Source organism: Cebus imitator, unplaced genomic scaffold (genome assembly GCF_001604975.1).
Source record: "Cebus imitator isolate Cc_AM_T3 unplaced genomic scaffold, Cebus_imitator-1.0 Scaffold515, whole genome shotgun sequence".
NCBI lineage: Eukaryota > Metazoa > Chordata > Mammalia > Primates > Cebidae > Cebus > Cebus imitator.
The window spans coordinates 1,312,534-1,329,368 of NW_016107830.1; the positions used below are offsets into that span (position 1 = coordinate 1,312,534).

At 35.1% G+C, this 16,835-nt stretch overlaps 1 protein-coding gene across 3 annotated transcripts in view; it reads right to left on the minus strand.

Annotated features, from left to right (window-relative positions):
* The window catches only part of TTC37 (tetratricopeptide repeat domain 37), a 95,241-nt gene that overhangs the window by 17,648 nt on the left and 60,758 nt on the right, over positions 1-16,835 (minus strand). For 2 of the 3 annotated variants that reach the window (XM_017514100.2, XM_017514101.2), the window contains exons 32-37: positions 13,241-13,462; positions 12,314-12,386; positions 9,907-9,960; positions 9,620-9,731; positions 6,208-6,336; positions 366-487 (exon numbers count right to left, since the gene is read on the minus strand). In XM_017514100.2, coding sequence (XP_017369589.1) covers positions 366-487; positions 6,208-6,336; positions 9,620-9,731; positions 9,907-9,960; positions 12,314-12,386; positions 13,241-13,462 — 712 coding nt within the window. Of the gene's footprint in view, positions 1-358; positions 488-6,207; positions 6,337-9,619; positions 9,732-9,906; positions 9,961-12,313; positions 12,387-13,240; positions 13,463-16,835 lie in introns of all 3 variants that reach the window. The other variant, XM_037733307.1, reaches the window with a different exon arrangement.

The window sequence follows — 16,835 nt, forward strand, 5'->3', positions numbered from 1 at the left end:
TTTTTGAGATAGGGTCTTGCTCTGTTTCCCAGGCTGGAGGGTAGTGGCGCGATCATGGCTCACCACAACCTCAAATTCCTGGGCTCAAGCAATTCTCCTGCCTCAGCCTCTCAAGTAGCAGGAACTACAGGCATACATCACCAGGCCTAGCCAATTTTATAATTTTTTGTAAAGACAACCTCTCACTTTGTTACACAGGCTGGTCTCAAACTCCTGGCTTCAAGTGATCCTCCCATCTCAATCTCCCAAAGTTCTGGGAATACAGGAGTGACCCACCACATCTGGCCTCACACATTCCATTTTTGAATTTATTTTCCAAGTGAGATAAGAATTCATGAATTCCAATGCACACACCATAATAATACCTTTGTGCAGACAGTTTCAGCTTCAGATATTCTTCCTGTGTCTATTAGACTAGTGACAGCTTGTGAGAGAGACCACTTTTCAAGAGACTGGTTGTAATTTTCAAAGAATTTTTTGTCTTTAACTGTAAACAAAAAAATGCCAACGTTACTTTCTTCTGCAATTTATAATGTGTCCTCAGAGGAGTAACTGGTTCCTAAAAAATTGCCATTAGACTTATCATCCACCCACAATTTTTAAAAGTTAATGTGCTACATGTACCATAGACTATCCTGACAAGACTTAGGTATCTGAGAAGTTTCATGGCAGGACATTTGTGGCTAAGTAACTCAAAGCCTCATATAACTGTGACTTCTAAAGAAACAATAAAATAATTTGTTGAAAACATGTAAAGATTTACTGTGATATAATGAATGTAAAATCAGCTGCACATTTTCAAACTGTACAATTTGATAAGATTTGACATATATAAAAGTGAACCAACATCACAATCCAGATAATGAACATATTCAACATTATCAAAATTTTCCTCTTGCCCCTTTGTAATCACTTTTGTCTCCAACCTACTCCATCCTCCCTTCCTTGGCCTCTGTCCCTAGTCAATTCCTAATGTGTTTTCTGTCACATAGACCAATTTGCATTTCCACAAATTTCAGCTAAGTGGAATCATGTAGTATAAACTCTTTGGCATCTTTTCACAGGTGTTAATATGGCAAACTACATTCATTTTCAAATGTTACATCAACTTTGTATTCCTGGCATAAATCATAATTGATCATGATGTATTATTACCATTTTTATGTATTGTTGGATTTGAATTGCTAAAGTTTTGTTATGAATTTCTCCATCTACGTACACAAGCAATTTTATTATTTGCCTGGTTTTAGTATTGGGGTAATGCTGGCCTCATAGAAGATGTCAGAGGTATTACTATCTTAGATTTTCCGAAAGAATTTGAGTAGAATTGGTATTATTTTTCCTTAAATACTTGGTAAAATTAATTAGTAAGTGTTGCCTTCAAGATAGCTGATTAGATGCATTTGGTACTCGCCTTGTCCATGGAAAGGAACCAAACAGCAAGTAGATAATCGTACTTCAAAAATATTATCTAAGAAAGCACACTGGAACTCAACAGAAAAGGATAGGAAACACCAAAAGCAAGGAAGGAGAGCACAGTGGTGTAGTATGCTCAGCTAGGATCAGCTAGGAGCCTAGAAAGGCTCCTGAAATGCAGGGAAAGGATGAGTAAGAGTCCCGTAACAGTCTACATTCCTGCCATAGACTCTGATAATTCTAGTAACAACACAGCCCTGTGACCCTTGCAGGCCCTAAAACTAACATAGGGAAGCACACAATAATGGTACTGGCCCAAAGTGGGAGCTCACACTGAGTCCCACAAAGCCCTGAGTCCTAAGCAGCTAGAGTGCGGCACTATTTTGACAGCCCAGCCCTCTACCAGGCTAGGTCTTGCCACACAGCCCAAGAGCACCTCTATCTCCACAGCCCTGAAGCTCCACTGCTATTCCCTGCCCACAGCCACTGCTGCTGGTAGATAATCAGCAGCAGTGACTGTGGGCAGGGAATAGCAGTGGAGCTGAGGGAATATATTGGGGCTGAGGTGAGAGCCACTGTCAGCCACCATGAGCTGCCAGTAAGGAGTAGCCATGCATATTCAAGTACCCTGAGAACAAATTCCACTGCCCTGCAGCTACCACTGTACTGGAATACAGCAGAGCTGAGGCATGACTGAAGCCTGCAACCCCCACCCCCAGCTGCCTATGGCTGCTCACACTGAAAGCAACTCCACTCTACCTAGTTGCAGGGTCACAATGCAGCAGCTGCTGCTCCCAACAAAGCATTTGCTGGCAGCCCAGCATCATTCTGCTCCTACCTATCACAGCCAAGGCCTGCATGCACCCCCCAGGGAGCCTAAGGACAGGTCTACCTGGCCTGGCTCCACTCCCCGGAGTACCCAAGCATGCCCTCCTGGGGCCTGGGGATTGCCCAGCTCAGACCACCACCATTAGCATTTGAGCACTCCTCTGGGATCTGAGGTTGGGCCCTTCCAATGTGCTGGCAACACTGCAGCTGGCACTCACCCACATGTACCACATATGGGCCTGGGGACTGGTGCACTCAGTCCATTGCAGCCACCACGAATGCCAGTGTGGACGGCTTGGGTCCCAGAGGGCTGTCCCACTGCTACTGCCATCAACCAACCACGCCTGCTGCCCAGGGATTCAAGAACACACCCACCCACCCAGCCTAACTGTGATGGTGAATACTGAGTGTCAACTTGATTGGATTGAGGGACACCAAGTATTAATCCTGAGTGTGTCTGTGTGGTGTTGCCAAAAGAGATTAATATGTGAGTCAGTGGCCTGGGGAAGGCAGATCCACCCTTAATCTGGTGGGCACAATATAATCAGCTTCCAGATAATATAAAGCAGGCAGAAAAACATGAAAATGAGACAGGCCTAGCCTGAGAGACAGGCCTAGCCTCCCAGCCTACAGCTTTCTCCCATGCTGTATGCTTCCTGCCCTCAAACATTGGACTCCAAGTTCTTCAGTTTTGGGACTGGGACTGGCTCTCCTTGCTCCTCAGCTTGCAGAGAGCCTATTGTGGGACCTTGTGATCATGTAAGTTAATACTTAATAAACTCCCTTTTATATATATTAGTTCTTTTCCTGTATTAGTTCTGTCCCTCTAAGAGAACCCTGACTAACACACCAATGCTGCCATTCCTGGCACCTGAGCAATCCATCCATAAAGGCGCAAGAACGGGCCTGCCTAAACCCATTAACACCAGTGTCACTGTACACTGTTTTGGCCAAGGGCAGGCAAGCTTAGCCCACTGCTGCCACCACTGGGGCCCAAAGACTGGCCTACCTGGCATCCCAGGCCCCACCAAAACTTCACCAAGCCTACACTAACAAATATATCCTAACACACCAAAGAAATCACAAATATCACTGATGCTGTCTAGAACCGAAGAAATCAGAAACTACACTCAGAATCAAAGCCAAAGTGACCTACTCAAACAACACCATGGATACATCTTCAGGAAAAATTGCTCCCTTACCAAAAAAACCATAAAAATTGGAAGTGACTGTTAGATTAGATGTGCATATATCAATGTAAGACAAAGGAAACAAGAAAAAGCAATGAAATATGATACCTTCAAAGGAACAGAATAATTCTATAGCAACAGATCTGAATCAAAAAGAAGTTTATGAAATCCTGGGGTAAAATTCAAAATACTGATAATAAAGCAGCTCAGTAAGATACAAGAAGGGAATACTAAAAACCAGTACAAAGAAATTGGAAAAAGTAATTTAGGATACTAATAAAAAATTTAACAAAGAGATAGTTGTCATAAGAAATAACCAAACAAATTCTAGAAATGAGAAATTCATTGAATGAATAAATACATTTGAAAACTTCAACAATAGACTAGATCAAGCAGAAGAGCCTCAGAACTTGAAGACAGGTCTTTAGATTACCTAGTAAGACAAAAATACAAAAGAATAAGCAAAGCCCACATGACATATGGGACACCATAAAGCACCCACATATTTAAATTTTCAGTATCCTAGAAGGCAAAAAGAAAACATAATTATTTCGTTTAGAAAAACTATTTAACAAAATAATAGATGACAATATCCCAATTCTAGCAAGAGATTTAGACATCCAAAAACATGAGGAAGCTTAGAGATCCACAATTATATACAGTTCCAAAAGATGTTCTCCATGTTACACTATAGTTAACTTGTCAAAAGTCAAAGACAAAAAGAGAATACTAAAAATAGCCAGAGAAAAGCATACTACTTATAAATGAACACCCATCCGACTAACAGCAGATTTGTCAGCAGAAACCTTACAGGCCAGTAGAGAATAAGATAATATATCCAAACTGCTGAAAACAAAAAAAACTTTCAGTCAAGGACACTATACCCAGTCAAGTTATCCTTTATAAATGAGGGAAAAATAAAATTTTCCCAGACAAGTAAAAGCTGAAAATCACTACTAGACCAGTCCTACAAGAAATGCTTAATGGAATCTGAACTTGAAAGAGAAGAGACAACATTTACCATCAAGAAAACACATAACAGTAAAAACTCACTGGTAAACCAATTATACAAATGAGGAAGAAAAAGGAAACAAATGGTACCAATACAGAAAACCACCAAAAAACAGTAACATACAATAAAGAGAGAAAGAAATAAAGGATATACAAAAAATCAATTAATTAAACAACACAAATAAGGCATCACATATCAATGGTAACCTTGAATGCAAATGAATTAAACTTTCCATTGAAAATATAGAGGTGGCCTGAATGGTTAAAAAAAAAAAAATTACCTAACCTATGCTGCCTATAAGAAACTAATCTCACCTATAGAGGCTGGATGTGGTGGCTCACACCTGTAATCCCAATATTTGGGAGGCCAAAACAAGAGGATTGCTTGAGCTTAGGAGTTTGAGACCAGCCTGGGCAACATAGCAGCACCTCATCTCTTTAAAAAAAAAAAAAAAAAAAAAAAGTGTATCTTTGACTTGGGAGGCTGAGGTGGTAGTGTTACTTGAGCCCAGGAGTTTGAGGCCAGTCTGGGCAACATAGCAAGAATCCATCTCTTAGAAAAAAAAAAAAATTAAAATAATGATAGCAACAACATATTTGATTATATGTGCTTATATGTGTATGGATGTTTATGTGTAAGCAAAAGAGAAATGACATAAAGGACAATAATTAGGCTTGTTTTGTTATAAGGGTTTGCACCATCCATTAAGTAGTGTTAGTTCAAAATGGAGTTGGATTAATTGTAAACATATATGGCAACCAGTAAAAAAGGGCAACCAGTAAAAAAAAGTAGAAAAGGAAGTATAACTGACATGCTAACAAAGAAGAGAAAATAGCATCATATGAAAGGCATAATTAAAACTATAAAACACAGAAAAATAGTTGGACAAAAATAGAAACAAAGAACAGGAGCAACAAATAGAAAATGGTAAAATATGTGATAGATACTAACCCAGTTATATCAACAATCACTTCATACACCTATAGTCTAAACATACCAATGAAAGTCAGAGATTGCTAATGTGAATAAAAACTAAAAATAGGTACATTGTTCTTTCTTTTAATCTGAAAAACATGGCTTAACAATAACTATGTTACAGGTATTTCTGATTTACTACTTAATAAATTCATTTTATTAAAATATTTCAATCTTATAAAAGACTCTGTGATCTAATACCATTAAACAAAAGCCTACTTAATTTGCCCTGGTGGTCAAAAATACAGGCAGTAATGATGCTTAACATTTACTAAAAAATGATTAATAACCTAAAATTAATTCAGTGAAAAGCTAATGTCCCAAGACAAAAGTAGGCTAATCTACTTATTAATGTAAGTAGGTTAATCTATGTCACTTTTCAATGAAGAAATTTATAGACTTACAAAACAATGTTAAGTAAATCTGATTAGATTAACAGCTTACTCTGACCAAGATTCCCAGGAGGAATCACAGGACAATTTCAATGTTGGTTTCAGCAAAGGACTCTTTCCAGGTCACCTCTATCCTAAAATGCTGGTAGTCTCAAAGTAAGTAAATGCTACAAAAAAGAGATTTCAGCTAACAGAACCTATTGGGCTTTTAAACTATCTAGAAGAGAAAAAAATATATATGCTTATCAAACATCTATACAAATATTATACTATGTATGGATTTTTAATGAATATATTTTTTATAACAATATATGCTGAAGCTGTTTGAGTTCCTGATTTAACCATTCAAGAAATCTGAATTAAATCATGTATACAGATGCTTTTTAAAACTTACTTGCAGCAGTAACAGCAGATAACAGTGCCAAGTATAAATCCATCCTCTTTGGCTGAGTGTTGTTCACTAGGGCCAGTTTATCATCAGCATGACAGGCTGCCATTAGCCCAGCCCAGACAGCAGGGTCACCTGAAAACAGGAAATACACAGTGGTAAGTCTTGTTAAAATCAATATGTGGCTGAAAAACTATCAAAAATGAGAGTAAGAGTTTACAAGTTCAAAAAAATTGTATCTAAAAAACAATTTCACTTTCTCAAAGGAAAATTGAATTGCACTTGTTTTCGGAGACACATTGCTACATTCATCTTTAGAGATTTTCCAATTTTTCCAAACGTATCAGAGAATGAGAAACATCCTATTAAGTTCTTCTTTCATGGCTGGTTATTAGCTCAGCTGCCTAGAGTGCCGTATTACTGTGGAAAGGGCAATTAGATTCACTTTCACTGGACACCAAGGACAAGTCTCACTCATCTTCATCACTTAGTAATCGTTGTTTTAAAGACTCTGTCCTAGGACAAGAAAGATAACGCAATTTTCCAGTTCTTAAGAAAAGTTTAAGCCAAAGGAAAGGCTTATGATTTTAACTATATACTAACAGGCAAGTATGAAAGTCATTTCATCATTCCAAGTGAAGCATTTATATGATTACATATCCTTCATTCATTTGATCTTTCCTTCTTTCCTTCAACCTTGACAGCAGCTTCAGGGGAGGGAGAAGGAGGAAAGTCCAATAGTAGTGAGTTGGAAGGAAACTTTTTATGCATAGAAAAGATAATGCATAAAGACTTCTCTATTTAAGAAAGTTAGTTGTGAAAAAAAAATGTGAAGGAGATTTGGCATTTACAAGTTTTTTTTCTTTTCATTTGTTTGGTCATTTATTTTTATAAATCTTATTTTGCCATTCACTTCAACATGTTAATATTTTAGTCCTGTTAGGCTTAAAAAACAAATGAATGCTTTTAAATTCTCACAAGCAGGTACTAGTTAACAATACAGTCACTTGATCATACTTTTCAGCTTCAGCTTTCTATTTTTTCTTATCTGATCATCCCACCCAATATACGTTTTCTATCAGATGTCTGAAATATATATCTACTTCAGTTATAGGTGCCCAGTATTACCGCTAAAAGTAAAAAATCAACAAAATTACAAGAATCATTAAAATCTTATGCAGATCAAATACTTTTACAAAAAATTAAATACATACCTCCATATTATGAAACAATTTCTGCTCCAAACAATGACTATTTTATTTTAAGTAGCACAGACATAATCAAATTCCAAAATAAACAAATGGGGACCATTTTCTAGAATGTATGATGAACTATATAGAGAAAGGCACATGACAGCCTTAGATCTGGGTTTCAGGTCTAGCAATGCCACTAATTAATGTGTGGTAGTTCTTCCTTTAGGATTCATTTTCCTATAAAACAAGACAACTAAACCAGATAATAGCTGAGATGCCATAGGGTCTTAAATTCTATGATTCCAACAGAAGTGGACTCAATCTCTGAATATTAAATTAATCCTAAGATTAAGGGGATAGCCTCATTAGGGATCTTACAGTATTATATAGTTTGGATATCTGGTGGGAGAATGGACAATAGTTGGCAGCAAGTTCTTCTATCACAACACAAAATAGTTACTGTTTCTATGAACTCTTCCATAGATTATCATCAACCCAAATTCCCTGTAAAATAAAATGACTCTAAGATAATATATAAATAACAAATGTAAAAATTTTAAAATACAGCTTGCCAAAAATACCTCTTAGTATCACAGAAGCACTAATCTAGCAGAAATTGGGTTTTTTCTTTCCATTCAATTCTAAATTCTTGGAATTATCTTGATATTCCTGACAAGACTCCTTGGAATAGCATCTACGAAAACTGTACTTTGTTCATCTAAAGATCTATAAGGACTAGGGGTACAGCCACTACACATAACTACAATTAGATTCATTTTCATTGGACTCTAAGGACAAGTCTCAAACAGGCACTCATCTTTACCACTCAGTCACTGTTTTAAGCATCTCTGCTTCCTTGAGTATGTATTTATCTAGATAATCTGGGAACATCAGAGATCATTAGAGAGGACCTTATCTGGGCAGTCTCACCTTTCTAAAGTTTATGTCCTTATACAATCAAAAGCTAACAGATCTTTTATCATTCTGGATCCACAATAAGAATTCTTGAAAGTAAGTCTATCTAATATTTACTTGAGAACTCCAAAAATAAAAAACTTACCAACATATACACATACAACATAGACAAATCAAAATGTTTAGTCTCTTTCTGTTCTATGTCAAAATGAAAGAAAAGATAAACAGAATATTGATTTTTTAAATTAGTTTACAAAACAATCCCTGAAATGTTAGATATTTTGCACCTTAATGAGGTTCTTTACAATTTGTTGTGAAGATAATATTGAACTTGTTCTTTGTATAATTTCTTTCCCAACAGTGCTTAGCCAAAAGCAACAGCATTCTGATCTAACACATCTGAAGAGTTGAAGGGGAATACATTTAATGGTTTCTTTAGTATTAAAAATAATACTATATTGTGTAAAAATATACTTTATAACCCTATATTGCTAGACATTTCAGTCTTCTCTGGCATTTTCCAATAGCGGTAATGGAGGCATGCTTAAGTGACATTCCTCAGTACCTTTGTGATCAACAGCCTACATATGACACAATTAGCTTAGGTGAGGCCATAACAGGCATTTCTAACAGTTACCACAGAAGATACATCACCATCCTTCAAGAAGCTAACCACACATAAAACTATCAAAATATGTTTGTTAAATAATTTAGTAGCTATAGGCAAAACTCTCTAAGCCATATTGATGCAAAATGGAAATTGTTTAAAATTGTTTCTTGAAAATATGTGTATAGTTCAGACTTTCAGTACAGGTAATAAAGCATCATTAAGAAGACATTCCTTTAGGCCTCTTCCGATAATTGATACTCTCTTATCAGTAGCCAAAAGCAGATAATCAAATAATATGCAAAATCTTGAAATATTTTCTTAAAATTCCCTTTTGTCTTATTTCAGGGAAATATAAACTTTGCTCCTATAAACCACAAATGAATGCAAGATTAATAGAATCTAAATTAGTGAATATAAATGTACTGAATTATCATATGCACCTTGAAACTATGTGAATCTATGATGCATCAATTTTTAAATGTCATTTCTGATAGTATTATATATTGTATTAAACACTTACATAGTGCATAACACTTTAATCACCCAAACTCCTGTTGTAGAAGATCTAAATTATGTACATTTTTGTCTGGTACAAATAATGCCAATAAAATATATATCGTGTGAAAGATTTTGCCTCCATTTAAAAAAGTATGTATTTAGAAAAAAAAATTGGAATTAATGAAATAGATATTATATGCACCTGGAGAAAGGAGAGCTGCCTTCTGAATGGTCTTTAGTGCAATATTTTTTTCATCTTCTGCTGAACTGCTTCCCATAGCCAACTGATTTACTGTAGTGTACAGTAATGCCTTCTACATAAGAGAAAAGAAGTATGTTAGCCAATTTTCCTAATAGCTCCCTCTCTTTCAAACTGACTAAAAAGACTCTATTTGATATGATATGATCCCTAAGGCTATAAAAATTATTACTCCTTCATCAATATTATTTAATAAATTCAACATTTCCTTTGTACTATGGCAAACTAACCTTTCCGTGATTTGAGTTCAGAATATGAGCCACATTTCCTGCTGCAACACCTCCCTAGAACAGAAAATATTGATGATTTATACACATGCAAAAACTTTCATGAAAAAGTGAAAATTAAGATTGATAAGATCTTGCCTGGAAAGGTTCAGTTTTACCACATTTACAACTTCTAAACTTCTTATAAGTATCAACTTACTATTTCTGTTTGAAAAGACTAATATTCTTGTGAAAGGAAATCTTTTCTACTGTGACCAACTCTACTTTCAGAATATTCATTTGAAGGCTCAAAAGTTACGTAATTTTACCAATGAAATGTACACATTTTCTAACAATATAAAAGATTAAAAAGACTGGAAGAGAGCAATCAAAAAGATAAACTAACATGGTTTACTACCTGAAAATACACAGTATTTTTAAAACTTCCATACTCTAGTAAAACAAAGTTCAAGGCACCATGAAGCTCATCATTGCTTCAATAATCAACTCAATACTAAAAATAAGAAAAATACATGTAGCATCACTGAGTTTTCATTAGGTCAATTTGAAATCTGTAACTTTAAATAATTGCAGCCACTTCATACGGTTGTGGAGATTATAAAAATGCTGATAGCTGCCACATAATAAAGCACTTCATTCAGGTAATTTTGGAGTCTAATAACAATGGTCTTTCAGGTTCTCTGAGTCTACTCACTCACTAACAATAACTAAAAATGTGAAATAAAACCCTGCTGCCCAAACTGCGGCTTGTGCATCTGCGGCATCCACACTCTCTAAGAGGTTGTTAGATATGCAGAATATTGGGTCCCACCTCAGGCCTACAAAATTAGAATCTGCATTTTCACAAGGTCACCAGGTGACTTCAATTGCACAGTAAAGTTTAAAAAGCACTGAGATAAAACATTTTAAAAACATATTCTTAAACACACTGAATAACTGACAAGATATTAAGGACTTGCCAAGCCATAACTGAAAGGGAAAACTGAAATTCAGAGACAAGTGAGCAGGGAAGCTGCTTCTGCCATTTGCAAATGGCAACAATTTTTTTTTCTTTTTTTAAGATGGAATCTTGTTCTGTCACCCAGGCTGGAGTGCAATGGCATGATCTCGGCTAACTGCAACCTCCACCTTCTAGGTTAAAGCAATTCTCCTGCCTCAACCTCCTGAGTAGCTGGGACTACAGGGATGTGATACCATGCCTAGCTAATTTTTATGTTTTTAGTAGAGACAGGGTTTCATCATGTTAGCCAGGACGGTCATGAACTCCTGACCTGATGTGATCCACCTGCCTCGGCCTACCAAAGTGCTGGGATTATACGTGTGAGCCACTGCACCCAGCTCAAATGCTAACAAATTTTAATTTTAACCCTGAAGGATGTATGGGCTAGTAGGACAAAAATTAAAGCCCAGGTTCACACAAGGAGGGGAGTATAGAGGAAACCCACATCAGAATAAGCTGAAACCCCAAAAGACCACACCCTAAGGTTCATGGTGAATCAGAATTAAGCCAAGTTTCAAGAACTAGCAACCCAGACATAAAGTAGCCTGGTTGGTCCAAAACTCCTAAGTTCTAAACTTTGTTTAACATAGTCCCAGATTGATGGACCTCCCAAACACCCAGCAGACGCAAGTACAAATTATTTCTATAGAAAGGTACCTTAATTCTAGGCCTCAAATTATTCCTACAAATAATTTTCAAGTACACACAACTGGGTAAACAAAGAAACAAAGCCACCAAGAATGAAAATCAGTAAAAATAATGAACAAGACTCAGACTTCAAACAAGTCTGTGGGCCTCATAGATTTCAGATATTGGAATTATTGGTGTGGTAAGTGTTCAAAACATCAGCTATTACTATTATGTTTACCAACTAGTGAAGCGAACTATGGAGAGGATATATTAACCACAGAAGTTAATAGAATACAAACTCCTGAAAATATCTGGCTGTTACAAACTAAAATAGAGTATATAATGCTTCATAGAATGTCAATGACTTCATGTTTATAATTACATTTTTGTATACAGCAGTGTTCTAGTTCTTACTGCCTTATCTTTAAGAAGATTTTAAATAAAATTATCTTTTGGGATTCAAAACACGTAGCTAGTGCTTACTATACGGCAATGTTACATTACTTTATCCCACATCATTAACATAATCTGTATGTGTTCAAAAAGATCTTCCTACTTCTTTGTAGCTCCCACAACATCTAGAACAGTGCAACTGTACATGGAAAAAACTCGGTATAATATTTGTTGAATGACTACTGGAGAATTTAGTTAATAACAGAACTCTCTTCATTGTGTAAATTATCTTTCAGAAAAATAATGCCATAGTTTAAAATGATCGTATTTACCACATCACAAGTCGGTTTATCTTTTTGCTAGAATTGGAAACAAACATTTCTTTACCTTTGCATTTCGTTGAGCATACTGCGCAACAACTCGAGACAACAGAGACCAAAGAGCGGGGTCACCAGGGTTACTAAAGAGATCGGCAAAAGCAGCAGGCTTAGGGACAAGTTACTTTAACTACAAAATGTACAAACAACCAACAATTTATTAAGTTTAAAACCTTTTAGACATCTAACACAAGTTCATATTAATTGTGCATGTTTGGTTGAAAACATACTTTATATCGCCCATATACATCAAGTCTTTATGAAAATAAGAAGAAAAAAATCAACAATGAATGATTATAATCTCTTTGTGTTTGAACACAGTGTATTAAATTTCCTTAAAGAAAAGTTAAGGAAATTTATCCTAAAAATTATAGGATAAACAATATTGCATGGCAGGAAGATGACTAGTAATGAAAATGACATAAGGACTAAGCTATTAATAACAATTAAAAAAAAAACCAGCAAAGATTAATAAAAATGAACTGTGAAAGGAAAAGAAACTACAGACATGACACTTTACTGCTGAAAATAAAATAGAATAATTAACCACTGCTGCTGATGACAGCTTTCTTTTTTCAAATTTTGAAGAAATTAATGAATGTTTAAATGGCTGAAAATTACTAAAGCCATCAATCTAGACAGTGCCAGACAACAGACTAAGAATATTACAAACTTGGGAATTAAGAGCTTTAATAGCAAAACAAAGTTTGGGCCTTAAATTGACTAAGGGCCAAACTTAGCAATTGAATTTTAAAAAATGCTTATAGTAAAATAATATATACAGTCAGTTACCTGGTCCTGTGTAAAATTTCATAAAGCCAGGTTTGGTTTTCAAATGTATATGCTTACCTTATTTTATAGTCTTAATAAAGTCCAAATGTCAAATGCAACCATATCAAATATAATTAGGTTCCAAGTTCACAAATACAGAATTTACCTGTGAACAGCTTTAGATGCTTGTCTTTGCACTGCCACACTGCGGCCTTGGAGCGCATAGATGGCTGATGTAAGAAGGCATCTCTGATAATTACTGTCTTTGTGTTTGACGTGCTTCAATAACTCATTAAGTGCTGCTTTTGACAGTGTAGCATCCTGCATTGCCAACCCTAGAGCACACAGGGTTTGAAGGCTTTCTGTGGTTGGTTCCTTTAAGATAGAGCTGTAAATATATTTTAAAATTACCTATTAGTTATGATTAGAGTAGTCTTTATCTGTAACTATTTAAACATTATTTAGTATAACAGGCAATTTACATTAAGATTCACTAAACTAAACTCAACTTTAAGATTAATATAAAAGCAAATTTCTTAGTGTTTAGAGATAGCAAATTCCCTGATTGTCTGAAGCAGTTAAAAGCACCAGTGACTCTTTCACAGAGCAACAGAAGCCAAACTTATTTTCTGGTCATTATATCTAAGCTATATGGTTTGGATCTGTGTCCCCGCCCAAATCTCATGTTGAATTGTAATCCCCCAGTGTTGGCGGTAGGGCCTAGTGGGAGGTGACTAGATCATGAAGCTGAGTTCTCATGAATGGTTTAGTGAATAGTGAATGGCTTACTGTATAGTGACTTCTCACGTGATCTGGTGTGCAAGCACCTCCCCTCTCTCTGTCTTCCTCCTGCTCTGGCCATGTATGGTATGCCTGCCTCCTCTTCACTTCCTGCCATGATTATAAGTTTCTTGAGGCTGCCCCAGAGCCGATGCTGCCATGCTTCCTGTACAGCCTGCAGAATCTTCAGTCAATTAAACCTCTTTTCTCTGTAAATTACCCAGTTTCGGGTATTTCTTTAGCAGTGTGAAAACTAATACACTAAGCTTTAGAAACAAATATAAATTAGTTTCTTTGCGTTTCAGTAATTAGGTAAGTAATTAGGACAATTTTGCTAAAATGTTGAGTTTCAATAAAATCTTAGAAGGTATGAATAATAAAAAAAACTCTTCAATTAAAATGTGATTTTTATCATTCTGATAAAGCTTTGTCTTATTTACCCTATGGTATTGAAACCAGCACTTTACATAATAAGTACAAATTGTCTCTATATCAACTGTACTCCAAATGAGTATTTTTATAAGAAAATTTACATTTTATAGGTAAACATCTAGCATCTTTTTTTTCCTCTTTCAACTATAAAATCTGACTTAGCCTTATGGAGGAAAAGTCAAATGTTTAGGAATCCTTGTTAATTTAAATAAAGAAAATCTTAGCTCTCCAGTAACAATGAAACTTATAATAATTATTGTGAATTTTATACTGTAATAAAAATAAAGGATTTTTTTTTAAAAACCTCAACTTTTTAAATGGTTTTATTTTATGTGCAAATAATGAACAGGTGTTGTACCCATAAATGTTACTTTCCAAAAACAGGAGCTTTTTAAAAGAAAACCACATAATAACTTTTAAAAGGTACTGGGATTCCTCTGCTTCTAGATCATTGCTAGGCTAGAAAAATAATTTGCTCTACCAGGAATCACAAGTTAGAAGTGAGAATTCTCCAAAGTGGAAATTGTGGAGTGTAGTATCATTCCAGACAAAGATTATTCAGTTCTCATGCCCAACATCCACAACTGCTTATCAGAGGATTGAATCAGGTCAAAACAGTCCAGCATGATTAGGCTTCAGCAAACAATGTTTGATACTTTTTTAGATGCAAATTATACACTTTTAAGATGCAAATAAACCAAAACAGGAAATACTAAAATCAAAATAATATTTGACACTGTCATACAAACTGTGAGTTCCTTTTTGTATCCCCCTTTCTATAACATTAATAAAGGGAATATTTTACTCAAAGAATATTTTATTTTATACAACATTAGCCATGAATTTTTGCCATTAGTTATTACACAAATGCTGCCTAGTGCCGTTATCCAAACAGCATAACCATTTTTATGTCCACAATTCACTTCTATAGTTTAAGTAGAATTTTCATGATTTATGTAGGTACATCTATCAGTAAAGATTTAACACTGAGATGTAATCTAACATCTGTAATATCTGATGTTTTGTAGATGGCAAAGTAGGAAAGATATATTTTAATCACTTTTCATTTAAGTGACCTTATGTAAAAAATAAACTAATAATTTAGCAGTTCCAAGTTTTAAACAATGCTCATTGAAATATAACAGAAATATTTATCACATTGTAAAATGTCACACATCTACCACTAAGTCTTTGGACTATTTTTGGAAGGAGGAGTTTTATATTTCATTTTGACAAATGGGTATGAAATCATAAATTTTCTGAGGCAGCTCTGAAGTAAATAGCTTAAAGTATCCATAGTAACTCTTTTTACAATAAGAGTTAATACATATGCATCCAAATATGGAAGTATGTCAGTGTCACGTCTAGCAAATAACCACACTGCTAACGGGTACAACTAAAAATGCAAACAGTAAATTTCAATACCGATAACAAAAAAAGAAATTCTAATTTGTGCTTTGCTCAAAGGAAAAAAAAAAAACTACCTACCTTAATACTTAATAATAAACAGAATCTAAATTATTACTGAAATGACTACATTCTAATATTAGGTAAATGCTCAATACCTGTATGTTGTTTTTTTACCATGTTCTAGGGATTTTACACATGGTTACTTATTATCATAAAGTCTGTAAAGTTGATAACTAGATTTTTTCCCCTTACATAATGAACTTAATCCTATTCCCCTTTAATCAGTGTCTAGGACACTGCTCAGTTCCCAAGCTATGAATGCCAAAATGACAGCAATATAGATTAAGTAACTGAACTTTTCATAGAAAGAAGATCAAACAAAAGAATGTCAACGGGTACAGATGGAAGCAGTTGGTAGTGTCAAGTTTGGATGAGCACATGCAGAAAATCAAAAACAAAGGAAGAAACATGAAAAAACAAAAAATCTAGGCTTGGATCCAACAACATAAAACATAGGCATAAAGGTGTTTTTTTTGCAAATGACTTGGTTGACAAGGAGAAGGAGAAAAGGAAAGATTATACTGTTATTTTTTTTCCCCACTTCTATTTACTGTCTTAAGCAGTAACCAAAGGCTAATCTAACACCTCTAATATGGGGTTACTTTTGCTCTTGATAACTTCAGTAATTAGTATCTATGATTCTTGTCACCAAGTCATTTGCAAATTTAAGTTCTCAGAACATGTTATATATAACCACAGATACATGTTATAAGGATATATCCATGTAAAGTGACACAATTTTCTTTAAAATTGATTGGTTTTTCCTAACCAACAAAGAGGAAGAAAAAAATTGCTTATTTATTCAATAAGGAAATGACTATAATGACACAGGATAAGACAAAGGCATCACATCAAATGAACAAATGTAAAGTTTACCCTATAGAACTGGTTCTCAACCCGTACCATATAACCATCTCCATCCCCCCACCTTTAGAGATGGGGTAGTTACAGAGGCAATTTTTTTTGTTGTAGTCACAATGACTGAGGAATGCTAATATTAGCACTTAATGGGTGGGAGGTAAGGATATAAGCTTTTTGCAATGGGAGAATATCTCTGTACCATGAGGATTAGTACCACT